The 26,801-nt window shown below is 33.9% G+C and overlaps 4 protein-coding genes and 1 long non-coding RNA gene across 11 annotated transcripts; 4 read left to right on the forward strand and 1 right to left on the reverse strand.

Moving 5' to 3' along the window:
- Positions 1 to 441: 441 nt before the first annotated feature.
- On the forward strand, positions 442 to 3,570 carry LOC101203912 (indole-3-pyruvate monooxygenase YUCCA6). Its single transcript, XM_011657187.2, has 4 exons — positions 442 to 1,483; positions 1,831 to 2,079; positions 2,197 to 2,319; positions 3,127 to 3,570. Exons 1-4 carry the CDS (start codon positions 794 to 796, stop codon positions 3,295 to 3,297), a joined length of 1,233 nt encoding a protein of 410 aa, XP_011655489.1. The 5' UTR covers positions 442 to 793; the 3' UTR covers positions 3,298 to 3,570.
- A 4,116-nt stretch (positions 3,571 to 7,686) lies between these two features.
- On the forward strand, positions 7,687 to 11,102 carry LOC116404092. Its single transcript, XM_031886300.1, has 2 exons — positions 7,687 to 8,255; positions 8,595 to 11,102. Exon 2 carries the CDS (start codon positions 8,628 to 8,630, stop codon positions 11,100 to 11,102), a length of 2,475 nt encoding a protein of 824 aa, XP_031742160.1. The 5' UTR covers positions 7,687 to 8,255; positions 8,595 to 8,627.
- A 1,254-nt stretch (positions 11,103 to 12,356) lies between these two features.
- On the forward strand, positions 12,357 to 13,537 carry LOC116404093. Its single transcript, XM_031886306.1, has 5 exons — positions 12,357 to 12,644; positions 12,732 to 12,944; positions 13,040 to 13,132; positions 13,209 to 13,322; positions 13,421 to 13,537. Exons 1-5 carry the CDS (start codon positions 12,357 to 12,359, stop codon positions 13,535 to 13,537), a joined length of 825 nt encoding a protein of 274 aa, XP_031742166.1.
- On the forward strand, positions 12,406 to 16,665 carry LOC116402757. Of its 3 annotated transcripts, none has more exons than XM_031882844.1 (14): positions 12,406 to 12,644; positions 12,732 to 12,944; positions 13,040 to 13,132; positions 13,209 to 13,322; positions 13,421 to 13,863; positions 14,011 to 14,241; positions 14,317 to 14,555; positions 14,634 to 14,801; positions 14,893 to 14,997; positions 15,079 to 15,127; positions 15,212 to 15,307; positions 15,386 to 15,733; positions 15,861 to 15,986; positions 16,463 to 16,665. In XM_031882844.1, the coding sequence occupies exons 5-12, from the start codon at positions 13,618 to 13,620 to the stop codon at positions 15,479 to 15,481; spliced, it is 1,230 nt and encodes a 409-aa protein (XP_031738704.1). In that variant the 5' UTR covers positions 12,406 to 12,644; positions 12,732 to 12,944; positions 13,040 to 13,132; positions 13,209 to 13,322; positions 13,421 to 13,617; the 3' UTR covers positions 15,482 to 15,733; positions 15,861 to 15,986; positions 16,463 to 16,665. The 3 variants fall into 3 exon arrangements, with proteins under 3 accessions (XP_031738704.1, XP_031738701.1, XP_031738710.1); XM_031882841.1 differs by having other exon boundaries at positions 15,861 to 15,972; XM_031882850.1 differs by having other exon boundaries at positions 12,407 to 12,644; positions 14,320 to 14,555; positions 15,861 to 15,972.
- Positions 16,666 to 17,978: 1,313 nt separating this feature from the next.
- LOC116402935 lies at positions 17,979 to 20,861 on the reverse strand. Of its 5 annotated transcripts, none has more exons than XR_004215625.1 (8): positions 20,547 to 20,861; positions 20,294 to 20,361; positions 20,076 to 20,110; positions 19,509 to 19,553; positions 19,333 to 19,422; positions 18,948 to 19,024; positions 18,319 to 18,436; positions 17,979 to 18,227 (listed from the first exon to the last, which is right to left on the reverse strand). It is a non-coding gene; the product is annotated as an uncharacterized LOC116402935 (long non-coding RNA). The 5 variants fall into 5 exon arrangements; XR_004215628.1 differs by adding an exon at positions 19,120 to 19,226 and having other exon boundaries at positions 17,979 to 18,436; XR_004215627.1 differs by adding an exon at positions 19,107 to 19,226 and having other exon boundaries at positions 17,979 to 18,436.
- Positions 20,862 to 26,801: the final 5,940 nt, after the last annotated feature.

Raw genomic sequence — 26,801 nt, forward strand, 5'->3', positions numbered from 1 at the left:
AATGAATTTCATAAAATTTGAAAAAACGAAAATCACGTAGTAAGTATATTAACCAACTAATACATATAATATAAGTATATCACAATACTAATATACTATTCAAAGTAAAATAAAAAAAAGTAATATAGAAAAATAAAACAAAATGATTTGAAATTAGATTCAACTCAAAGTACACATCGAATAAAGTAAAAAGAAATCACTAATTAAGTTAAATTACTTAGATCAACAATCATTATATTATATTTCATATTGCAATTATTGTACTATTGATATTTTAAAATGAAGATTAAGACAGAACAAATAAATAATTTTATCATATTTGTAAAATTCTAAAGTAATGTATTGTAATTGCTATATCATATTCTTAAAATGAATTTCTCTACTTAAAATTGCTCCCAATTAGTGGTGGTGGTTTCTCTCAAGTCCTCTAGATTCAACACTCCATCACCAACTACACCGGTTACGTTACTCTTTTGGTTGAGGTCATGTTTTAAATTCCTCCACATTTATTGTGCTCAAAAAAACAACTAACATCCTTCAGAATTGTAATTTTGCCACTAGCCCCCATCCATATATCCTTCAACTTGAAGCTTACCAAGGAGTTTGTCTCAAATTTTCATCTCTCTATATAGTTCCCATAACTTTTCCCTTACATATCCTCCTCTTTGTCTAATAAAAACAACCCTTACAACTTCAATCCCCATAGATCAAAATCCAACTTTTCTTTCAAAACTAAAAAAGTATGCACAGAAAACCCGCCAATATACTAAACACATAACCCCTTTATTTCTTCATGGACGATTATTGGAAAGAATTGCAAGGCAAAAGACTTCACGATCCTCTCACCAAAAATCAAGTCAGCCCAATTCCACAAATTTTGGTTCAAGGGCCTCTCATCGTTGGTGCCGGACCGTCGGGCTTAGCGGTCGCAGCATGTCTAAAGCAAAAGGGTATCCAAAGTTTGATCCTTGAAAGAGCCGAATGTATAGCTTCATTATGGCAGTTCAAGACATATGACCGTCTTCGCTTGCATCTTCCAAAGCCATTTTGTCAGCTCCCATTCATGCCTTTCCCTTCACATTTCCCCACTTACCCAACAAAGCAACAATTTTTAAGCTATTTGAAAGCCTATGCTGATTATTTTAAGTTGAAGACGGTGTTTAATAGCACAGTTATAAGGGCAGAGTGGGATGAGAGATGTGGGTTTTGGAAAGTGAAATCAGTTAAAGACCAAAAGGTTATTGTTGAGTATTTTTGTAAGTGGTTGATTGTGGCAACGGGTGAAAATGCTGAAGAGATTATTCCTCAAATTGAAGGGTTAGAGATATTTGAAGGCCCTGTTGTTCATACTAGCTCTTATAAGACAGGTGAAGTGTTTCATGGGAAGAAAGTTTTGGTTATTGGTTGTGGTAATTCTGGAATGGAAGTTTGTCTTGATTTATGTAACTTCAACGCGTCCCCTCACCTCGTCGTTCGCAATTCGGTAAGCAAACAAAAAAATTGCATTATCCAATTAATTGAACTATGTTCAAGTTGATGAATACAATTGCATTCTCTCTCAAAATAAACTTCTCAAAGATACCAGGTTCAAAAATAGAAAATGGAATTTGTGTAAAATTTTCTTTTATAATATTTTGGATGAATCCCTCCAAACATCTCCTAAGCACACTATATTGTTCATTTTGAACATATATTAGCATTCTCGTCATTTTATTTTTTGTTTCACCGAAAAAACTTCAAATAATAAGAGATAATTATCTTGACTTATATATCGTGTCGAGATTACTCATTGTAAAAAAGTTTTGACCTTTGTTTTTTTTTGTTGCATAGGTGCACATTCTACCTCATGAGATATTGGGAAGATCAACATTTGGGTTGTCCATGTGCTTGCTCAGATGGCTTCCCATGCGTATAGTGGATCAATTTCTTCTTCTTGTTTCACGTTTGATGTTAGGAGATACATCTAAATTGGGGCTTCATCGTCCAAAACTTGGCCCTTTACAGCTCAAGAATCTGTCTGGAAAAACGCCTGTTTTAGATGTTGGCACTTTTGCAAAAATCAAAACCGGCAAGATTAAGGTAATTATTGTTGCATTACTACTTGCTCATTAGGTTTTCTCTCAGATTCTTCTCTTCAATATGTCAATATATTATGGTGTTTTAAATTTATTGATAAAATTTTTATTTGGTCTTTAGGTTCGTCGAGGAGTGACAAGACTAACCCGCCATGCCGCTGAGTTCGTTGATGGCAGCCTCGAAAATTTTGATGCTGTCATTTTGGCCACTGGTTATAAAAGTAATGTACCCTCTTGGCTAAAGGTGCATACACGACTCCTTTTTTTTTTTTCTTTTTTTTTTTTCAGTTTAGTGCTTTTCATTTAATTTCATTAATCACCTTAGATTTCATCTCATATATATAAAGTGATTCAGGTTAGCATGTGTATCTTTTCTAGATTTAACTGAATTTAATACACAAACAAATAGAAAGAATTATCACAAATAACAAATTTAACGAAGTATTACAGTATATAAAGTTTGAGATTCTATCAATAATAGGTATTGATAGACATGGATAGAAATTTATCAATTTCTATTATTGATAGAATCCAAAATTTTGTTATAGCATATAAGTATATTTTAGTTTATTTTACTATATTTAAAAATGCTTCAACAAATATTTGAATTTTATTATGAATAATGATATATATTAGACGTTGTCACACACGACTATACCCTAGTTGAGATATCTAGTTAACTTTTATCTCTAGAACCCTCATCATCCTCCCAATCCAAATGATCTTTATGCATTGTATGTGAAGATCACCAAATCGTTCTAATTTGTGGCCTTTTAACACTCGTGGCCCAACCATAAATTCAATTTGTTTTGAGAGTACAATAAAAAATTCTTTAATTCATTGAGCTATCCTTAGATGAGGTAAATGTACATATTGTGCATGGTAATGATTATATAACTTCTTCTCTAGTGGTAGTTGGACATTAACTTATCAAATTATGGGATTTTTGTTTTGTTTTTTGAGTTCAACAAAAAATAAGATATACTTGTGACTTAACTTGTTCAAGTTTGTAGGATTCCTAATTAATTAATTATATTATATGTTTGGACAGGAAAGGCATATGTTTGATGAGAAAGATGGAATGCCAAGGAAGGAATTTCCAAATGGATGGAAAGGTGAATGTGGACTATATGCAGTTGGGTTCACAAAGAGAGGGCTACTTGGAGCTTCAATGGATGCAAAAAGAATAGCTGAAGATATTGAACTTTGTTTGGAAAATTAAAGCTGATAAGAATTTGGCTTTAATTTTATAAAATGCCCCTTCACTTACTCTTCTGTATTGCCTCAATCATCACTCCAAACCCACCATTAAAGCAACCCCTTTTTAGTTTACAAATACAAAAGTCATGCACTTTCATTCTTACTTTTGTCACTTGTGGGGTTGGAAAAAAAAAAAAAAAAAAACACTATATACAATCTCTCCCAAAGTTACACAATTCATTGAAAAATATCTTTCATGGGAAAAAAAATTGGTTTAGACAGTCACCTTTCTTAAGTGTTTCTTTTTTAGTGATTGAAGCTTTGGTATTTGTTTATATTCATTGTGGATATATGTATGTATGTTGTAATTTTATTTTATTATGTTCTATTTACTACTATACTTAAATTTATATAGATAAAAATAGCGTGGGAGAATTTGAGTCTGTGACTCTTCCATGTAATTATTTCTTGCAATCTAAATCATCAAGTTCTAGCTAATCCATTATGTGTTGATGCTTTTATTTTTCTTTAACGAAAATATCTTAAAAGTCTATTTCACAAGTTCTCTTTTCTTTATTATTAATTGACATTTTATTGAATGATGAATAATATCATAGAATTTTGAACAAATTGGATCGAAGTGATGGTAGAACAACCCTATAAATATGTATGAATGTCAAACACACATTATTTGGTCATTAAATTATGGAATGATAGGGAGAGATTTATGAAAATATATGAACTAATTAAGATATATAAAAGGGACCATTCATATATATATATATGTACACACACCACTAGTGACCTTATTTTGTTGAAAGCAACAAGATAATAAAAAGGATCTAAAAAAGAAAGAGAGTGAAGAAGGAAAAAAAGAAAGTGTGTATCGGGACAAATGAACATACAAAAGTTGCATGCCAGTCAGCAAGAGGGTCCCTTTAAATTTCTAGCTTTCAAAATATTATATATTTCTCATAGTATATATACTTTGCTAGCTATATATATAATATTATATATAACATGACTAATTACATTAAATGTAGTACCCTTTTCTTTGAGCCTTATCACTTGCCCCTTTTCCTTCCTATCCTCATCAGTAACTCGGACCACTTTTCATTTTCTAGAGCGTTTGCACAGTCTCTCCCACCACCATCACCAAAAAAAACATTTCACTCACTTTAAATGTCATTTGATACTGTGTGGCATGCACGTCTCACATATTCATCCTTAGTTTTCATCTAACCTAATCCTTGTGGTTAAACCGAATAAAAAGATATGTGACTTTTTGATCTTTATTTTGGTTATATGTTAGGATGGAGTAATTAGAAGATGTATGAGATTGAAGAATAATGTTGAGATGTTTTAAGGATTATTTGAATTAAAATAGGGTTAGGGTGTGGGGATGGGGAATGGCAAAGACAAAGACAGGAGTAATGTAGTAGAGAGGTGAGAGGGAATGTGTGTTTAGGGTTAGAGAAGATTTGGTGTTGGTGGGCTTTATTCCGACCGAATGGAAGGTAATGAGAACACAAATAGAATCTTTTATTATTGGTTTCATAATAGTTTATAGTCTTCTCTTGGGGGTAACTCTTTCTCTCTCTCTCTCTCTCTCTCTCTCTCTCTCTCTCTCTCTATGTGTTTATATATATTAAAGAGGAGAATATCAACATCAAAGGATCAAAAGGTTTGGAGTTGGAAAATCTAATTAGGGACCAGCAATGCCCCTGCCCTACTAATTATTGCCTTTTGGTCCCTCAAACATCCCATTTTTACCAATCTTGGACAACCCTTTCATCAATTCTCCCTTCCACTTCCACTTCCTGCCGACTCCCATCCTCTCTTCTCTCTTTTACCTTCCTATTTTTTTTGAAAATATGAAATCAAACTTTTATTTACTTCCCTTTCTTTGAGAACAACCTACCTCTTTCGTTTTTTGTTTTTTAAAAGATTGTCATGGTTTGTCTAAAGTTATTCCATCTTTCATCTTTGCTTTTGTTAACTACATAATTCTTCACTAAGTACATGCAAACCAATTTTAGCTGATGATGTCCAACCACTAAAGTTTTGTTACATAATCAACCTATAAAACCATACAAAAATGTAAATAGTAAATAATTGATATAGAAATCTACATGATTCGCTAAGAGCGTGGTAGTACGTTCTCGAATAGAGAAAGAACAGTGAGAAAACAATTTTGATGACAGAGTATCGTGTATCTAAGTATTGAGAGTATATAATATACTTCTCCAAATTATGTTCTATGGTTCAAAATCGTAAACAATATAAATGTATCAAATATAAATTCAAACTTAAAGTTTTAAGAAGTTTATACACTATATCAACTCTATAACTTTAGCACACTTCAGTACATAATTATTCAAAATGTCAAATAACGTACTTAAAAGAGAAGTTATTTATGATGTGAGAGCATCCGTACATCACTTTTAACTTATAATCATGAAACTATATCTCCTTTGTTGCTTATACTTGGATTGATATTGGCCTAAACCTTACCTTTTTTTGCTTCCAAATTTGTTTTACTTTTATGTTGTATTTCTTTCATCTAATAACTAGACAACAAATAAAGTTTTCACATCCATTCATTTACTATTCAATGTTCTAGAATCATGAAAGCATGATTGGTTAATAATTATACCAACAACCTCTCTTGTTAAAACTTCTGTATTTCTGAACAAGGAACAACGAATTTGATTAAACTATCATTTTGGACATATAATTATAAACTCTTCAAATCATTGAGTTGACACGTGTGAAATTAGATGGAGTTGCATGAAATTGTTTCAAGGACTTAATTAAGATTAAATTCATCTTAATAATATATATATATATATATATATATCATGTGATTTTAGTCTTAATCACATGATGTTTGTTATTAATGTACTTGACTCTATAAAGCATATCATGTGAGAGTTCATTGTAGATTTGTTTATGAAACAACCGCCGCTTGAGATTCATTTAAATTTAAAATTACATTTTTTTAATCTTGTAGGAGAAACACCTTCGGGTCTATTTGGTTTGACAACATTACTTCGAAATTCATCCACTACATTAGGTGAATCACATGTAATGTTTCCATCATTAATCAACCTGTTAGAGTTTTTGTGTTTGACTCTATTTTTCCAGAGTTTGTTGCATGTATGTCTGATAAAATAAGTTTTAAAAATTAGATTGATAACACCAAACATATTTACTTTTGCATAAATGACAATAAGAGTCCAACCTACTTGATATACCTCTTACATCTGGCTAATACATCTTATCTTCATACACCACACACACACTTCAAACCCTTTCCAATAGACACTTTACACACTTTATATAATATTTGATGCACAATTGATAAACACTCGATACATGCACATTTGAAATACTAAATATTTTGAACCAAAAATTGATAAGGAACAACTTTATTTTTTTAAAAAAAATATTTATTTTAAATTAAAAGAAAAAGAACGAAAAAAGAGGGGGAACTTGCCTTCACGTGAAAACCACTTTTCTTTTCTCAATTTTCTAAAAAATAAGAGTTTTTCCTGTTTTTTTCCCAAATTTTCATTTCTCCCAATTTCACGAAAAAAAATTATTCTTCTTTCTTTTTCTTCCCCTTCCAATTGCACGATTTTTCTTCTCCACCACATGCCGTCAATTTCCCACGATAGTCTCGCACAAGTCGTCTATTTCTCTTCTCCACTAGGCTCCTCCGCTCAGTGATAGCTCAAGGTGCTTATTGCGGTGAATGCTCCTCCGTGCAATTTTGCCCACAGTGAAGGCTTCTCCATTTGATGCTTCTTCACAGCGTTCTTTTCTTCACAACTGTCTCACTCATATCAAAACTCTCCCCTGTCCGTCGTCGTCATGCCCTCTCTCACTCACTGCCCTCTCACTCTTTAGACTGCAGACCATCTCCTACCTTCATCGTTCGTGGCGATCTCTCAGGTATTTATGGTTCTAATCTTTACTCTTTGTACTTTTCTTTGAGTAAGTTATCCTAGAAAAAGATAGTTTTCTGGTATTTGAGTAAAGCTTTAGGCTATTTGCTAAAATTGCAAAAAGTGGTTTCTGGCACAATCCCATGGTCGAAATTTAAAAAGGATCGAGTTATTGCTCCTGCCGATTTTTCAATTAAACTTGAAACTCAATTCTCAACATTGCATCTAATATATGTTCTTCACAAATTTTTGTATTTATTCACTAGAAGAAAACTACCCTACAATGACAGTTATATATCTCAAAAAATGAATGGAAGGAAAAAAAACTGTCACGAAATATAAAATTTCGCGTTTTTGGCGGGAAAAGACGGAAATTTTTGGAAAACACTTTTCGTGACAGTTATTAACTGTCATAGAATGTTAGGGTTAAAAATTTTATTTTTTTATATTTAAAAAAATTTATTATTTTATATTTTGTTTTTCTTTTTTCCTTTTCTTTTCTTCTTCCTATTTCTCTTCTCCTCCCGTGCGCCGCGCAACCCAGATCTTCTCCTCTTCTCTTTCTGATCGCAGCAACCACCGGCCGTCTCCATTCCTCTTCTCCTTTCATTCGTGCCCAGCCGCAGCCCAGCCGCAGCCAGCCGTCGGTCCCTTCCTTCCATTTTCTTCTTCCGTTCGCAGCCCCGCCGCAAACCGTCGTCTCCCCTACTGAAGCCGAACGACCGGTCTGCCGTCTCCATCTCTAGTTCCGCGCGCCGATCTGCCGAACCCCACCGCCACCCTCTCTTTTCTCCTTCGGATCGAAAACCGCCGCGCCCATCCACCGTCGTCCAGATCTGCATCACAACCGCCGCTGCTCGTGCTTCACCCTGGTAGCTCGCAGTAACCCAGATCCGCCGCTTATAACCGTCGGCCGGTTCGTGAAGCCAGCCGCGCAACCTTCGTTCCAACCGCTGCACTGCCGCGCGATTCTCCGGCCACGTCTTCTTTAGCCGACCACTGACCGACCCACAATTTGTGTTTTCCAACGGTTAGCTTCTCTTCAATTTTAATTTCTGAGTTAGCTTATTAGTCTACTTACTTGTACAATGTAAGCCAAAATACTTATACAAACCTACCGCCAAAATACTTATACAAACCTACCCTACTTATTTGTCAACTAGTTCCCTTCATCATTCATCATGTCTGGAAAGGAAATTGTCCTTGAAATGTTTTAGAATAATTGGGGGTTGTTGAACCTAGTCCATAAGTTTCCTTCAAGAAAATTCCTAAATGGTTAGTAATAAATTATTAAGTACTTTGAGGATTATCTACCGTTTTGAAACTTTTAGTTTTTAAAGTTGTTGCCTATAATCTCTTTTGTAATCAGGTTTATTTTGAGGCCAACTTAGAACTCCACACAATGGACAAGTCATGGATGACCCAAAATAGGATGTCAAGAGAATATGATTTAGGAGTCGAAAGGTTCATTAAATTTGGGTTGAGTCATGCCAAAGGTCTTAATTCAATTAGATGTCCATGTTTGAATTGCGGCAATCGTTTACTTAAGGATGTCTCAACAGTTCGGTATCATCTGTATGCCAATGGAATTGATAAGAGTTACAAGGTATGGTTCTGGCATGGTGAAGAATTGAACTCAGATAACGTTGCCAACACGATGGAAACTACAGTGGATGAAACTGATGAAAACGACGATTTATTTAATACAGTTAATATGGTACAATCTATTGAAGAACAATCTTTTAATGCATCAAATACCTTCGACACTATGTTTGATGACGCGAAGAAACCCTTATATCCAGGATGTAAGAAATTCACAAAGTTATCAGCCCTCGTGAGATTGTATAACCTGAAGGTTAGGTATGGTTGGACGAATACTAGCTTCTCTGAATTGCTGTCCATAATAAGTGATTTATTACCTGATAACAATGAAATTCCATGTTCTTTGTACGAAGCGAAGAAAACACTTGGTGCCCTAGGACTGAGTTACCAAAAGATTGATGCATGCCCTAATGATTGTTGCTTGTACAGAAAAGAATATGAAAAGTTGACCAAGTGCCCTAAGTGTGGTTTGTCAAGGTGGAAGATCGCTAAGAACTCAAAGAAGGAAAAAAGTGGTGTGGCTGCTAAGCAGATGTGGTACTTTCCAATAATTCCAAGATTTATAAGAATGTTCAAGAGATCTGAAAATGCTAAGAACTTGCGTTGGCATGCGATAGATAGACAAGTTGATGGTGTTTTGAGACACCCGGCTGACACTCCATCATGGAGGTTGATAGACCACATGTGGCCAACCTTTGGGTCAGAACCGAGAAATCTCCGTTTGGGTTTGTCTACTGATGGAATTAACCCATTTGGAGATATGTCAACGACGTACAGTTGTTGGCCCATCATCACTACAATATACAACCTTCCACCATGGCTGTGTATGAGAAGAAAACATTTGATGCTGACAATGTTAATATCAGGTCCAAAGCAACCGGGGTACGATATCAATACGTACTTAGCACCTTTAATTGATGATCTACAAACGTTGTGGACGGATGGAGTTCGTTGTTTCGATGCATATAAGGAAGAATATTTCACACTGCGGGCTGTCTTATTATGGACCATCAACGATTTTCCAGCATACGGTAATCTATGCGGTTTTAGTGTGAAAGGATACAAGGCTTGTCCAATATGTGGAGAGGAGACTACTTCTATAAGATTGCAACATGGAAAGAAAATGTCATACATGGGACACAGGAAGTATTTGCCAAGACATCATCCATACAGATTACAAAAAAAAAAATTTAATGGGAAGCAAGAGCATGGAATTCCTCCACAACCCTTGTCGGGCGAGGCCATGTACCTTAAGATGAAAGACATGATATTTTCATGTGGGAAGAAGTGTGGGAAGACTGTGCATAATGAAGGTGGCAATGACTATTGGAAAAGAAGACCTGCTTTTTTTCAACTACCATATTGGAAACACTTGCATGTTCGACACTGTTTAGACATAATGCATATTGAAAAAAATGTATGCATGAACATAGTGGGCACCTTACTTGATATACCAGGAAAAAGTAAGGATGGGATGAATACTAGACTTGACTTGGTTGACATGAAAATTAGACCAGAATTGGCACCAACGTTTACTGGTAATAGAACTTATATCCCTGCGGCATGTTATACACTGTCAAAAGAAGAGAAGTATCGATTTTGCAAGACTTTGTCAGAAATTAAAGTTCCAGAAGGTTATTCAGCAAATATTAGTAGTCGTGTCTCTTTGGATGACTTAAAACTGACCGGCCTTAAGTCGCACGACTGTCATGTTTTAATGCAGCAACTGCTTCCAATTGCAATACGTTCAGTCCTACCGAAGAATGTGAGGTACACTATTAGTAGATTGTGCTTCTTCTTCAATGCGATTTGTGCCAAAAGTTTTTCTGTCTCAGATCTTGATGCACTTCAAGAAGATATAGTTCTGACTTTATGCAATCTTGAGAAGTATTTCCCACCCTCGTTTTTTACAATCATGGTTCACCTTGTCGTTCATCTCGTTAGAGAAGTAAAGCTTTGTGGACCAGTATATTTGCGATGGATGTACCCATTTGAACGATGCATGAAAGTGTTGAAAAGTTATGTTCGCAGTAGAGCTCGACCGGAAGGATGCATTGCAGAAGCAAGCATATGCGAGGAGGCAGTTGAATTCTGTTCAGATTTTCTTTCTGGATTAGATCCTATTGGACTTGGGTCACTCAATTCAAGGACAGAAATACAAAGCGATCGACCGCTATCAGCAGGAACATACGTTCGACCCGATGTCCAACAACTCAAGCAAGCACATCTTCATGTCCTACAGAATAGTGGAGAAGTGCACCCATACGTTGAGTAAGCATTCCTATGAGTATATACTCCCATTTTGTTATCCTCAAGCCACCAATTTAATGTATGAAACATTTCGCACGCAACATTTCAATCAATTAAAGATGGAAAATCGCAGAAGAGCAAAAAATGAACAGTGGCTACAAGTTGAACATAATCGATCCTTCAGTGCATGGTTTAGGGATCAGGTACATAGACAATCAAAAATTTATTTTCGTTTTATCTAATTGTTCAATATTTATAACGACTAATTGTTCTATTCAATAGGTGTTTAGTGAACTACAGGCAGGGAAGGTTCTCTCGAACACCATACGTTGGCTTGCACATGGACCCCACCCTGCTTTAATGATGTACGACGGATACACAATTAATGGAACGTCTTACCACACAAAATCTCGTGATGACTACCGAACGGTGCAAAACAGTGGGATTATGTTAGTCGCAACAACAATGCAAGTGTCAAGTGCGAAGGACAAAAACCCGGTCGTCTGTGACATGTCTTTCTATGGCACCATTCAAGAGATTTGGGAAGTCAACTACAATATGTTTAAGGTTGTTCTTTTCAAATGCAATTGGGTTGAAAATAATGCTGGTGTTCGAAAGGACGATCTGAACTACACACTGGTGGACCTTAGTCGAATTGGCCACTCTTCAGATTCGTTCATTATTGCCACACACGGAAGACAAGTATTCTATGTCACAGATCCTGTTGATCCAAGATGGTCGGTTGTTGTGATGCCACCCGAGAAGGACTTTCCCCACAAATGTGTTGATGATGACATAAGTGACATCTTGCCTCACTATCCCCCACTCTCTTCTTACCACACAACTTTTGATTATGACGAAGGTGGTGAAACATATGCTAGACCTGACTGTGAAGGCACATGGGTTACCAATTGACTATCCCCACAAATGAGTTAATCGTTATTGTTTTATTCTTCTTTGTAGGACTATTCCATTTTCAGAGATTACTACTTCAGAATGTACCGTTATCAAGTTTTCTTTTCATGTTCAATACTTTCTTTGTTTTCAAATTTCAGAGAATTTTATGTAGTAGATGTTCTAATTCGAAAGTGTTATGTGGTTTACCATATTTAGTGTGAATTTTGCCTAATTAAGTTTGTCTGAATTGTTTCCTATTTTCTTTGAGAAACAAGGGTTTATTAATGTTTAGTGGTGTTAACACTTTTTTTATTATTTCATATTTCACATTTACAATTAAATCACATGTATTATGTTTTAAATCACATGTATGTTTGTAGTAATGGTTCATTCAGATGATGATGAGGTTGCTACACCCATTCAAAGAGGGGAAACTAGTAGCGAGAAAAAGAAACGTGGCCCTACGGGAATGAAAGATATAACACGTTTTAGTAGTGAGGGACGGAGAATGGTTATTCAGTACAATGAACTAGGTCAACCGATTGGACCGAATGCAACGAAGTTGAAGAGTTTTATTGGAACGGCCGTAAGGTTTCACGTTCCTATCACGTACTCTACTTGGCATGCTGTTCCAATGGAGATGAAGGAGAAAATTTATGAATTGATTGAGGTAAAAATGCTTTTACTGACTGTTTTTAGGTTAAACTACCAACTTCAACCCGTTTAATACATTTGATTGTTTTTTTTTTTTTTGTAGGCCGGCTTCATTCTTGACCCCAAGTCGAAGAAAAGCATACTTCAAAACGTGGGAGTATGCTATCGTGGGTTCAAGTCGAGATTGACAACTACGTACGTACTTCCATTTAAGGACGATGTGAAGAAATTAAAGCACCCACCAGCGGAATACTCATTCATCGATCAAGACCATTGGGATGAATTTGTGGCTTCACGGTTGAAGGAAGATTTTGGAGTACGTATGGATATTCAAACATTTTCTTATACTTTATGTACAATTTGTTACACAAATATGTTAATTTAATAGAGGTTATACAACTTTTTCTACAGAAAAAAAGTGCAGACGGTAAACTGAAAAGGAGCCTGTACAAATACAACCATAGAACATCTCGCAAGGGGTATGCAAATTTGGTTGAGGAGTTGGTAAGTAACTGCCCTTAAAGATGTTCTTTGTTTTCATGAGGTTAGAATCGAAATATAACATAAACTGTTTATGTAGCGTGCATCTTCTTCGTCAGATCAAATAGATCGATCGATAGTATGGAAACATGCACGGTTGGATCGTAAGGGAGAGTTCCCAGATAAAGAGACGATGGACGTTGCCAATCTCATTGTAAGTTAACATGTTTTTTTGTTAACACTTATGATTTCCATATTTTTTTGTTACTAGTGTTTCACATCTATAAATTTCCATTTTGTGCACTATTTTAGGACGATCTAATGGGCAACCAGAAGGGACGTAGTTTATCTGGTGGTGACGATGTTCTCACCCAGGCATTGGGAGGGAAAGATCGTCCGGCATACTCCGAGGCGTGGGGAAGTATGTGACTAAGAAACAATATTTCCATACCCCGAACGAATGTAATGAAGGTAATGAGGAGAGGACAGTGTATGAGGAACGTGATCAAATGGCGAAACGAATTATCGAGCTAGAAGCGGAGTTGCATAGAATGAAAAAAGATGAGTGTGCAAAAGGAGATGATGGAGAAGAAGACCCTAGTATGTGTTCGAAAGGAACACCATCAGTTCAAGGGGTTTCAGATGATGAGACTGAAGACGTTAAATCTGATTTAGTACCAGATAAAGCGGCTGATGTTGTGACAGAAGTGAAGAAAGAAGAAAATGTGGGGGACACAAGATCAAGTGACTTGAAGGTCAGTTTAAAGTATACTTTAATAATTAAGGCACACTGCTCCACAACATCTCTATATACGTGTTTAATCTTGTAAGAAGTTTGACATAACCCTTAAAACGTATTGACTAACTTTACGTGCACATATTTAACATATAATTCTACGTAGGTTGGAACTCCGTGTATGCTTGCGTTTGAAACTGAAGATACTATCATTGCACATGGGACAATATTTGATGCTGAAGGTGACGGTGAGAACATCAAGGTATCAGTGGATGTTGTTCTCGATGGCGATTGTGTGATTCCAAATCAGACAAAGGAAGGAGTCACGAAACTTACGCATGAAGTCGGATCACATTTAATGTGGCCACGACATCTTGTTCTTACTAGGAATGATATGGTAATTGTCTGTCTTATTGTGTTGGAGTTTTTATGCATCAAATTATACTAACATTAGTGGATGTTTTTGTGATAGAAGGAAACTGTGGGCTTCAATACGGATCCGTCCACATTCTCCAGTGCAGCATATCTACGTGCTCCAGTGGCACTCCGGTGTTTGGTTAGACTCGTTGAACATATGGGGTCATCGATTCAACTAAACACGCCTTTAGAGCTATTCGGTGTGAAGAGAAAATGTTGCATTATGGTTGAGTCACTTAGGGATTTCTCGTCAATGCAGCCAATATGCACATCATGCCTAGATGCTTACATGATGTAAGATTTCCTTTTAGTATATATACGTCATTGATGGTTGCGGTCTCCTTTTAATTGTAATGCCATTTCATTGTGTAGGTACCTTCACACAATTATGGTACAAGGACGAAGTTCAAGCTTGTTCAAGTTCATGGATGCCGGATCTGTAAGTTACTCGAGTTACAAACAATCGCGTGCGCAGTTGTTGAATGCTCGACTTCTCGGAGCCGAGTATGACCAAGTCGTATTGTTCCCATACAACTCTGTGTAAGCGCATGATAATGACATTTTCATTAACATTTACGATTTGAATTCACTATTTGTGTATAAATTTATAATGGTGGAAATGTGTTCTTAGCAATCACTGGACATTGGTCGTTGTTAATCCTACAAAGGGTGCTGCATATTGGATTGACCCGTTGAAGAATCGGATTGACGGAGACATGAGTGAAGTGCTTCAGATGTACGTCATATTATTGTCGTTAATGTCTTTATTATGTGTGCAACTATTTTAGTTATGTAACAATCTTATATTATGTGGTAGGTCATTCGATATATCAAAGAAGAAAAAACCGAGTTGGAAGGTTGTTAAGGTATGTGGCATTGACCAGTAGGGTAGTCGTAACTAAGTTATTATTTTCAACGTTTCACATGTATTTTTTGTATTCTACATCCAGTGTCCCAAACAAAATGGGGTGGTAGAATGCGGGTACTATGTTATGCGATTCATGCGGGACATAATTTCTGCTAGGAGTACTTCGATTGTAGATGTCGTAAGTATTAGAGTTTTCGAACCACTTTATGTCATTGTTTGGAAAGAAAATAATTCTTAACCACTTTATTATTTACAGATAAAAAGTTTACCTCCTACGTACTGTCAAGATGAAATCAATGAAGTTAGATCGGAATTGGCGGAGTTCCTTTCTAAGCACGTACATCGTGCTTAGCACCAGATTAGGAAAGAACATTTTTTGAAGTATTTTGTGGGGTTTTTTTGTTAATATAATTTTGTGTTACCCCAACGACACACAAGAAAATGTTAAGCGCATTCTTTTGAACACGACACACATGAATGTGTGTTTGCTTATATGTTTCTTAGGAAGAGTTCGATATATATGTGACTGGTTCATGGAATTTTGGTATTTGGTGCCATACTGCATTGGGATATGAATCTTCTTGCAATCAAATAGCTGCTAAAGGTGACTATTTGCTTGTGTCCTTGGTTCACTACCTTTGAATGTTTAATATATGGATTGGGGATTAGAGATGTTTAATATATCATATATGTTTTTGCAATGTGTTGTCTAATTGGTTTTTGTAATTCAGTACTTCGGTCTTCCAAAATATGGACAGCTTTGTCATACACATGGGATAATGCTGGGCACTTCATTCAAGTAAGACGGTATACACCTACATTGCCGCAAACCAACAATGAATGGTATGTCAATACATGTATGGCTTGTTGTAATCTTCCTATTCGTTTTAATAATTTGAGTAGTTGGTACCTGATTATTCATAGTTCATCTTTATTGGCGATGATTGCATAATACAAACTGTTCAACTCTAAGGATTACAAATTGTCGTACATGTATTGTCGTAGGCTGTTTTGTTCTAACGACTAGGAACAACCCAACAAGTTGTTCAATTTGCAGTGGCCATTTGGTTGGACGTTCTTCTTCTCCTTGATAGAGAATGGGAGAGTGAGATGGGGTATGTTTTTGGTATGTGTATTCTAGAGAGAAAGACTAGCAGTATGTTTTTGTTTGCTGTGTTTGCCTAATGTAGTCCTCATGGTCTTCTCTTTTCATTTCATGGAATCAAGTGTTGAAGTTCTTGTTTGTGTTCTGTATTTTGTTGAGATATTGATTTAGTTATTGATTGACTGTTCGTATGCGTTATGGATACTTATATTAAGGTTGTCTTTGTAGGTTCAACTGGAGTGGACAACCATCAAATATCATTTCCAGAAACGAACATTCTCGGTTGGTCCAGTCAAATATATTCGAATGCTATTTAAAATATTTTTTGATTAAGGCCTAGTATTTTGTACATGTGGATTATTGAAACATTGTATTAAGATGTACAAATATTATAAATCGTATTATAGTGTATATATATTAAAGTGTTGGCTCTTTTTTTTGTACATTGGTGTGAAACTTGTATAATTTCAAAATTGTCATTCTCAGCTACATTATTGTCAATCTAATGATTCGTGTAATGGTGGAGCTGCATGGAGAACAGGAAAAAACTATAGGAAATTGAGAAATCTGGAACAGGAAATAAATGACGTAACAAACGAATTTGTGATAGTTAATAGTTGTTGTAAATTGGACAACGATGACAGTTATTTAACAAAATAAATTGTCACGATTGCTCTATATGTGACAGGAATAACATGTCGTCATAAGATAAACAATGACAATTTTTTTACAAAAAAAACTGTCACGATTGCATTATATTTGACTGGAAAAAAATGTCGTCAATGGCAAAACAATGACATTTAATGTTATCGAAAAACTGTCACGATTGCACAATCGTTGACTGGAAAAAAATGTCGTCAATAACTAAACAATGACATTTTTACAAAAAAAAAACTGTCGCGAAAAACATATTCATGACAATTAATACATGTCACGATAATAGAATTCGTGACAATTATTTAACTGTCGTTAATAAAGAAATGATGATAGTTATTCAATGTCATAAAATAAATTATGACAGTTATTGAATGTCGTTGAATGTTGATTAACAACATTTATTTCATGTCATAAAACAACCTATTCCGACAGTTTTCAAAAACTGTCGTCGAAGGCCTTTCCATGACTCCCGCTTCTATGACTGAAAATAACTGTCGCGAAATCCGTTCGCGACAGTAAATAACTGTCGTCGTAGCCCACTTTTGTACTAGTGCACTACTACAAAAATTAGTTTACTTGACGTTAATACAGTGTCAAGTAAACGTATACTTGACGTTTTTAAAAGCGTCAAGTAATCGACTGTCAAGTATAGTCACATTACTTGACACTAAAAAACTGTCAAGTATACATTTACTTGACACTATATTAACATCAAGTAATCTATCGCACTTGACGCTTATTATCTATCAAGAAAAGTCGTATACTTGACAGTTTTTGCACGTCATGTAAGATCTTATACTTGACACTATTTACACGTCAAGTAAGATAATATACTTGACACTATTTGTCTAGTATATTTGACACTATTTATATGTCAAGTAAAATTGTATATTTAATTCAAATAAGATAGTATACTTAACATGTATTTAACGTCATGTATACAATGTATTAATATATTAAATATGCAAAAAAATTCATTTCCTGTAATGCACGTACATTCATTTCAATAAAACATATCTATCAACAAAATAAACTTTTTAACCAGTAGTTGAACAACAAAAAATAACAAATAATTTAACATAATAAGTAAACCAACAATAATTTTATTAATCTCAACAATGTCATCAACAATTACACAATTCCAATCCAATATAGTCAACTAAAATTTTCTAAATGTGGCCTATTTCAAAATCAACAATAATAATAGATATCTTATATAACCAAAAACATGTGTGGTATACTAAAACTAAGGAAGAGATTGCTTGCAAGTGAACAACTGGTACACCAAAGATGTTGACCTCTGTGGCATTTGGATATCTTCCACACACATCCTCAACTACAGTCAAAATTTACAATCAATTGACTAAATAGTATTACAAAGTAACATAGAATAACATACCAAATGAACACGAGATTATAAATGTTACCTTTTAGGAAAAGTTTCATAGCCTTGGAGTGTGTATGCTATATCCTCATCCTCTTGGTCACCAGAGGTCTGAAGTCTTAAAACTGGAATTGTTTCTTGTTTAAACTTCCAGCTCATAACTGAAATGAGGAATGAAAACTTTCAACAATGTACACGAGCTATACCATCTATATACTTTGATATAATGAGAAATTTAAAGTTTTTGATGGAATATGAAGGCCCAAACTTGTAGATTTGAAGCAATTAAAGGGTTAGATTTGAGTATGAAGTTAAAGACAACTAAATAACCATGAATAACTGCAAAACCTATTCAAATACTCAATAAACAATCTAAAACCATGAACAAAAAAACTTACCAAAAGAAATTTAAAATACATAAACCAAGGTTTGTTCATATTGGTTTAAAATGTTGTAGATGTGTGATGTTGACACAAAGGTTTGTTCAATAAATGCAGATGTTGGAATGCATATATCTTTTTACAATGCAGATGTATCAACATGAACAAGGCAGATATCTCTCTTTAAATTAATAAATACTCAAGATTTCTTCATGTTGATACAAAGGTCTGTTAAATAAATTAACATCATTTCATTTTGAACAGAACCAGTAAAAATGGGGAAAAAATAAACCTGCCAGTACCACCAGATCTGAAAGGCTTCACTGACTTGAAATGTTTCAGTCCTATCTGTTCTCCGCCATCCAAAATCTGTAGCACAGAAGAAGATAACATCAATTCTACTAAATTGACAATGGCAGAAATTCAAGAAAAGATTACACAACGAGCTAACTTATTTTGTATACGTGCTTCTATGTCTTAGAGAGTGTTCAATTGAACCGTTATCTACATTGCCAGTAGCAGTTTCTATTTCCAAAAAGGTCCATAATGAGCGATCATGAATCATAATTTCCTGCACAATCATAATATGATTTTTCGTTTTTTTCCCTTTTGTTTTTCTTGAATGTCGAAGGTCTGCAACAATAATAAAATATCAAATAGATTTCTCTTCAACATACCTTTAATAATTTTTTGAATCCCAGGGATGTTCCCATCTCTTAGAGTTTCTTATGCATCATTTTCTATTCCAAGGATGAAAAGAGCAGCAGCTTGAACATACACTTTCTTATTCAGTATGCTGATATCTAAATACATTAATAAAAAAGAAACCTAAATATATAAGAAATAAAATTACCTGAAGCTCTTTAGCCACCACTTCATCAAAGTTTGCATTAGTTTCCTATGAAAATAATACAAATACTAGAAGCTTAGTTTGCAAAATTAATGTGGTCACAATATTTCCTCTTAGAGACAATTAATATACGCTTTGAATCCAAAACAATACAGTGAATAAAGAAACAAAACCTTCATTTTCTTCCCAAAAATTTCCTCAGCCTAGTTATAAAGTAATAAATCTCAGTCTGTTTATAAAGTAATAAATGACCAAATAAAAAAATAATTCATTGAAAAACAACATAAATAACATAGAGCTATTGATGTTAATAAGGAGAGAAGATAAATGCACTACAATAAACTGCACAAGTTAAAATGAGCAGGGAAAAAAAAGACAATGTATTAGTAAGAGATTGTGTAAAACCTAACCAATAACAAGAATGAAAATTAATCTAAAAGCATTACTACACGCCACATGCTCTTCAAAAAATTCAAAGTATGAGAGTACAAATGATGTTTCCAATTAGTACTGAAGAAAGAAAATTAGAAAAACTATAGCTTTGCAAAATCGATATATCCTTACACGTACCCAATGTAATCTTCAAAAACATATAGCAGTGTAATCTGGAAAAACAAAAAATACAAATTCAATTACTGAAATACGTTAACCTTGGTTTCACACACATAACAATATACTAATCTATATCAATATCTTCTAAAAAAATATTTCCGAACAAAGAACAATGAAATCATAGAAGAAAGATTCCCAACAAAGAAGATATAAATGAGATTGAATTGAGAAATTACATAATATCAGACTCCTCATATCAGTAGTTTTTGCTTTGTCTTTGAATCTTCCTTTTCGAAAGAAGAACCTAATAAATGTTGAAGAAAGAAAAGTTAGAAAAAGCTCAAAAGTACTTCTCCTATAGAGTCTTATGTAGTGCCGCGTAGAAGGACGTAGGTGTTGATGATTTACAAGACTATTACAAAAAACCTATGGCACAAAGAACAGAGAAAGAAGAAGTCTAGGGTGGGCAGTGGCGAATGGAGCACTTACGACGAGTTCGGTGAGCAAGGGAGCAGCGGCCTCCAGCAACGAACGGATGGTAGCAGGTAGCAATGGCGTTCAGCAACGTTCGAATGGTAGCAAGTAGCAGTGTCCTTCGAATGGTGGGTGGCAAGAAAAAGAAGAGGAAATGGGGAGGGTAGCGGCGATGTTTGGATGGTGAGTTGCGAGAAAAGGAAGAGAAAAATCGGTAGGGTAGCGACTGGGTTGCTTTCTATGAGAAGAGGAAGAGGCAAATTGGGGGAAAATGTTGTGTGGGAGAGAAAAATGTAGGAGGGAAATGTTGGAGGGAAATGTTGGAGGGAAAGGGAAAATGAAAGGAGAAAAAAGTAAAAAAGAAATTATGTTTTTTAAAAAAAAATTATAAAAAATGAAATTATGTCTTTTTTAAAAAAAAACTTATAAAAAATGAAATTATGTTTTTTTTAAAAAAAAACTTATAAAAAATGAAATCATGTTTTTTTTTATAAAAAAAAACTTATGCCCATGATATTTTTGTTGCTGCATAAATTTGATGTCATCATAAATGCCTATAAAAAATATAGGATCTTTTGCTACGTAAATTATGTTGGCATAAATATGTCTAAAAAACGTGGGGTCTTTCACCACTTAAGCTACGGTGGCAAGCATTTAAAATATTTGTCAATGATACCTAGCCATAAATTAAAATAAACGTTGACAGAAATTCAACTTAAAAAATTTTCTTAAAACCACACAACTTTTTGTCCACGTGTATATTTTTGTTGGCAAAAACAATGATGTATCCACGCAATACACAACTTTTGCCCACATATATATTTTCGTCTGAAAAAACGAAGATGTGCCCACACAATGAAAACTACGTCGACACATCATATCTTTGTCCACATTTTTTTATGTTGCTAGAAAAAATTGTCACCACAAACCAAAATTCTTATAGTAAATTTTTCTAATAAGTTTATTTTAATAAATTTATTTAATGAAAAGAGGGAAATAAAAAATATTTTTATATTTTTATACTTCATAAAATAAAAAAGTTAACTATACTTGATATTGTTTCTGCGTCAAGTAAATATTAATTATACTTGACGTGAAAAAAATGTCAAGTAAAAGTTGCACTATACTTGACGCTAAAACACTATCAAGTAAATTATGCACTATACTTGACGTGGAAAAAAATGTCAAATAAAAGCTAACGTAAAATAATTAAAAAATCAATAAAAACTTTGCTTTCTTCAAACTATACTTGACGATTTGTTCGCGTCAAGTAATAGTTGGCTATACTTGACGCGAATAAAACGTCAAGTAAAAGCTAATGTAAAATAGTTTGAAAACTTTTGTGAAAACTCTGTTTTTTTGAAACTATACTTGACGTTTTTCTTTTAAAATGGTCAATACTTGACGTTTTTTTAATAAAAACGTCAAATATATAAAAGTACCTAGTGTCAAGTAAAGTAGATTTTGTAGTAGTGGTGATTCCTTAACTTTTCTAGTTTTCTGGCTGCCACTAAGTAAATGAATATTCTTTTGTGTTGTCCACCAATTGTTTGATGAAATGACCATATTGATGAAGTTTCTTATTTTAACATGTATTATGTATGGAATTTTTTTGTTCAAAGTTTTAATAAAGTTGCAATACTTGTTGGGATTATAATTTTTTGTATTCATGTAAAAACCTTCATTCAACTTAAAGGTTGAGTTATATATTCAACTTAGTTACAATATCATTCCGATTAGATTCTTCTAAATATTTAAATTAACGTGTATTTTCATTTGTTAATTGAGATTAATGGGACATAAAGCATATATCAGTGAAATGATGTTGAGAGGTATGATTTTCTTATTCAAAATATGTCATTCTCATCATTTTTTTTGGTTGAGTAAAACGTTTGCTTCTAGAAGGGTGTGAAGTCCTTTTCTATGTTCAAAATATACTTGCTCTTTATATATATCTTCTTTATTTTCATAACATTATATGTTAGTCATTTTTTTAAAATTATTGATACGTGATGAAGACTAATTTTGTGTGCGTGGGAAATTTTGTTACTCATTTGTTTGGCTGCTTGTTAATCACATTTTGTTTCTGTTTGTTTTTTTCTTTCAAGATTTATCGTCCATTTGAAGAAGCAAAAACCTAATATTACTATTAAATTCTATGTAAAAATTCATAAAAGTTTGCAAGTTAGGTAATTGTAGCTTTAGCTATTTGGAACTAAATTTTGGTGATATTAATCAATGGGAGTTCTTGGGCCTTCATGACATTATATACTTATTTTTAAGTTCTAGTTCTTGCTAAAATATAATTTATGCATGTTTCAACTAAATATAGGAATTGCACTATTCTTTTTAACCCTTTTGGATATCTTTTCTTTTCCTTCAGTTACTGAATTTGAGTGCTTGGTGGATGTGTGCTGAAATTTATCAGAACATAATCGTATATTATGAACAAAATTGGGCAATCAGTTTATAGTTAGGGAGAGAATCTCTACTCTCTCAAACCAAAGACTGACAAAGGAATTCTGTAAACATGAGTTATGGAACCCCAAACTTGAATCTCAAGGTTTGTTGATTGTTTTGATTATATTATACTTAAAGGAGATGTAAGCATTTGGCTTCTTCTCTTAATTCCACTTTAAGGCTCCATCTTCAATCTTCTCTTAGTTCCACTTTAAGGCTCCATCTTCAAGATTGCTTATTCTACATCTTGTTTTCTTATGGTGTTGAATTGTTATATTATATTTAAATTGGTTTCTTGTTTCTCATATGACCTTTTTTAAAAAAAAGAAAAAGATAAAAAGTTGATAGCATTACATGATTATGATTTTGAAGTTTTTTCCATATATGATGTTTTAAGTATTCCTTGTGGAATATTCAAGTTATACATAAATATTTTAAAATTCTTTGAAACTCATGCTTTAGATTTCTTAGAAATGATGTGCCACCATGCCCCTATTGTGTCATATATGTATACATGATTTTAAGTTGAAATGGATGGCATTTTATGAGATAACAATGATTCACAATCATGAAACACAATATTTTGGTAGCTTAATTCACTTGAAAGCATTGTATTTTGTGAAATTAAATTTCTATCTTATCTAACATTGTATTTGAACTATAACATTGTATTTTGTGAATGAATTTATTTGTTCTTTAAATTTTATGTAACAAGAATCTCATCCAGAATCTCATCTTAGGGTTCCCGCAATAGCAAATGCTCATGAAGATATGGAACTCACCTAAGGTAAAATATTATTCAACCATCAATAAGAAAACTTACTACTTATATAAAAATAATTTTGTAAAATCAAACGTTGATGAATTTAAAATGACATAACCTGATTTTGAGTATTTTTTTCAATTGTTGGAAGCCATAAATTCTAAAACATTCGGAAGTTAACTGATCTGACCGAGAGATACTTGATGTAGTAACATCTTCTTTAAAGTCTTTCTGTAATCTTATTATTTTTTGCATATTTGCGGGCTATGTTTATGGCTTCTTGAGATGGATTTATTATAATTGAAGGCTCTGGACCAATGTATGCCACTGTCGCAGGTTAGTTGCATGGCACAATGAACCGACAAGGAAACACGTGTAAAGTACTGAAGCGACCCTTGAATCTGAGAGGTTGCTATAAAAGGCCCAAAGGTCAAATGAAAAAGGAGAGTTTTTCCTTTTGCTTGGAAAAAGCTTGATTTTTAGATGAAAATGGAAAGGATATATTCGAAATGCTAAACGACTGATCGAGGGAACCACTAGGTGACATGAGAAATCAACAGCAGAGAAGGAAGAAGTTGAGGCTAAGTATATGTGTAAATGACACAATAAGATTCGATGTGTTTTTTAAGTTATTATTACTGTTAAGTCTTTTTTATGTTCGTTTACAAATTATGAATAAATGTTGCATGTGATTCGTCTTAAACTCAAACGAGTATCTTTGTAACGAATGCTTGTTTCTGAGTATTCCTTATAGGTCGAATACTCGTAAGTCTTTCATCAACAAAGGAAAGCTTCTATGAATGACTTACATAAATAGTTAATGTGGTGTTTGTAAACTTGATGCATATAAAAGATATTCTATCGATGATTATCTGAAAGTATTTGTTCGTCAATGCTTAGTATATGATATTGTTACTATTGTCATATTATGTAAGGAAAAATAAGCTAGAAAGACTAACATTTTTGTTTATCATTTGTAATGGTTGCATATTGAGAGAAGATAAGTCCTATCGCGTGATGCTAGTCGAGTATGAGTCCCAAGTAAGCGAGGGGAGATTCCAGGTCCTAGAATGGGCTTGTTATGAAATAATTCTAGCGTATGACATTGTAACGCTCATTGAGAGAAAGATGTTGATGAGACTCTGGTGAAATGTTGAAGGAAATCCTTCGTGCTATTAAATGATCAGGAGTTGCGACTACCTTAATGCACTATATTTGCATAAATGACACATGATTAAGGCGACCTTCTCTCGAAGTGTTTAACACCACACTTTTTCACCTTTCGGGATAAAATGGCTATGCTTACTTAAACAAGTTATAACTAGGGAACTTGACTCATAATACATATAGGACTTTTCATTTTAGGACGGTTGCCTCTCAGCATCTATTGTCCGCAGTAGTTCACCTTTCGAGATACAAATTTTAGAAGATGCCTCGCTAAGGAAAAGTTTCTTACCAAACTCCTCTTTACATGCATTAGTCTTATCCTTGCTACTTGCCCTCTCGGATAGTTGGGGATTGATACTGACCAAGTGATGAAAAAAGCTTAACTAATGCAGTAAAAATTATAAGATAAATGCCTTATTAAGAACTGATCACAACCCTTCTCCTTTACTAACACACAGATAGATGAAAAGTTAAGAAATGGTGGATTGCAATGGGACAAACATTCAGTTATGTATAAAAAGAATATAGGTCTTCAGCCACTGTACAATATAAACAATACATACACTACAATAGAAACAAAAACAATGGTAAAGACAGAAGAATGGAAAATGCAATTACAAGTTCGAAGATTAAACACAAAGATTCTTTTCTTTTGTCTCGGTCAATTAATCTTTAGGTAGCTTGCTCAAGCTCTCTTTCTCTCTGTGCAACATCTTTATAGCCATTATAGTATTTTCTCTCTATCTCTCCCCCCTTTCTTGGTGGAGGTGCAGCGCTTATTATAAGTTGCTTTTTCGATGGGAAAACTCTAAACCTTTGAATGTGTCGACACCGTAATTCGTCCCTGTGAAGTCACATCTTTCAAACTATTATTTTTGTCTTTTTAGAAGCTTTCCTCATGTGATGTTTAGGTTCATCGTCTGGGGCTGTTAGTCACTTGGTATAATCCATCGCCTTGTCTTTGCACGGGATGTCTCGTGCAAATTGCTCCTTTTTGCTTTTTCCCACTTGTCCTACATTTAGACATGTTAAATGGGTAGAATATGAACTACATTTATGTAAGCCTCATTTCCAAGTATTTATGCTTCTACAACATAAGTTATGCGCTCTGAGCATCCCTTATGTGTTTTAACCCCATTATTATAATAAAAAGTCTATAATAACGATCATTTTTGCACGTTATCAAAGTGCTGCCATATTGTTTCCGCGAGAAGGCTACGCGAGAAAGAAGAAAAAGAAAAGATTTTCAGTTCTAAGGCTAAGTATAGTGAGTTATCTTCTTTTAAAAGTACTTATATGATTTCAAACATGTTTTAAAGATTTTTTTAATAATTGTGATATTGATTATAAAATGGTTTTCAAACAAGTAGTTGCTTCATTTAAATGAGCTAACTGTTATATGCACATAAGGTTAAAGGTAACTATGTAGAAATGACCTGCATGGTGGAGTAAAGTCGGCCAATGTATAAAAAGATTGCAATGTGTTAGGTGGCCTGAGCAATAAGGACAAATTTGTATGATCTTAAATGTTGCTGATACAACTAAAAGCAAGGTAATGAGACCAAGCATAGAGAACGATTCAGGATCCTTGGTGAAAGGAATGGTTGTGACTAATTGTTGTTTATGCGAAATATATATTGATGTGATTTGCGAGTTGACCTGATTTTTATTGTAAAAATGATTACATGCGTTTTGATATATTTTGTAAAATAATGTGTTTATTGATAAACTGATTTGTGTTAAAATGTATGATTTGGCGAAAATGATTTATAAAAAGGTATTGCGAAAAGAATTTCATAAAACCTCACTAAGTCTTTTAGACTCATGTTTGAAAAATTTTATCTTCTAGGATCAAGCGTTTAGGCCAAGTAGAGAAGAAG

Source organism: Cucumis sativus, chromosome 1 (assembly GCF_000004075.3).
Source record: "Cucumis sativus cultivar 9930 chromosome 1, Cucumber_9930_V3, whole genome shotgun sequence".
NCBI lineage: Eukaryota > Viridiplantae > Streptophyta > Magnoliopsida > Cucurbitales > Cucurbitaceae > Cucumis > Cucumis sativus.

Coding starts and splice junctions, on each gene's coding strand:
- LOC101203912 (XM_011657187.2), top strand. CDS start 794: ATGGACGATTATTGGAAAGAATTGCAAGGCAAAAGACTTCACGATCCT. Junction 2,080..2,196: donor TCAAAACCGGCAAGATTAAG/GTAATTATTGTT, acceptor TTTGGTCTTTAG/GTTCGTCGAGGAGTGACAAG. Junction 2,320..3,126: donor ATGTACCCTCTTGGCTAAAG/GTGCATACACGA, acceptor ATGTTTGGACAG/GAAAGGCATATGTTTGATGA.
- LOC116404092 (XM_031886300.1), top strand. CDS start 8,628: ATGGACAAGTCATGGATGACCCAAAATAGGATGTCAAGAGAATATGAT.
- LOC116404093 (XM_031886306.1), top strand. CDS start 12,357: ATGGTTCATTCAGATGATGATGAGGTTGCTACACCCATTCAAAGAGGG. Junction 12,945..13,039: donor GGTTGAAGGAAGATTTTGGA/GTACGTATGGAT, acceptor CTTTTTCTACAG/AAAAAAAGTGCAGACGGTAA. Junction 13,323..13,420: donor TGGACGTTGCCAATCTCATT/GTAAGTTAACAT, acceptor GCACTATTTTAG/GACGATCTAATGGGCAACCA.
- LOC116402757 (XM_031882844.1), top strand. CDS start 13,618: ATGGCGAAACGAATTATCGAGCTAGAAGCGGAGTTGCATAGAATGAAA. Junction 15,128..15,211: donor CGAGTTGGAAGGTTGTTAAG/GTATGTGGCATT, acceptor TTCTACATCCAG/TGTCCCAAACAAAATGGGGT. Junction 15,308..15,385: donor GTACTTCGATTGTAGATGTC/GTAAGTATTAGA, acceptor TATTATTTACAG/ATAAAAAGTTTACCTCCTAC.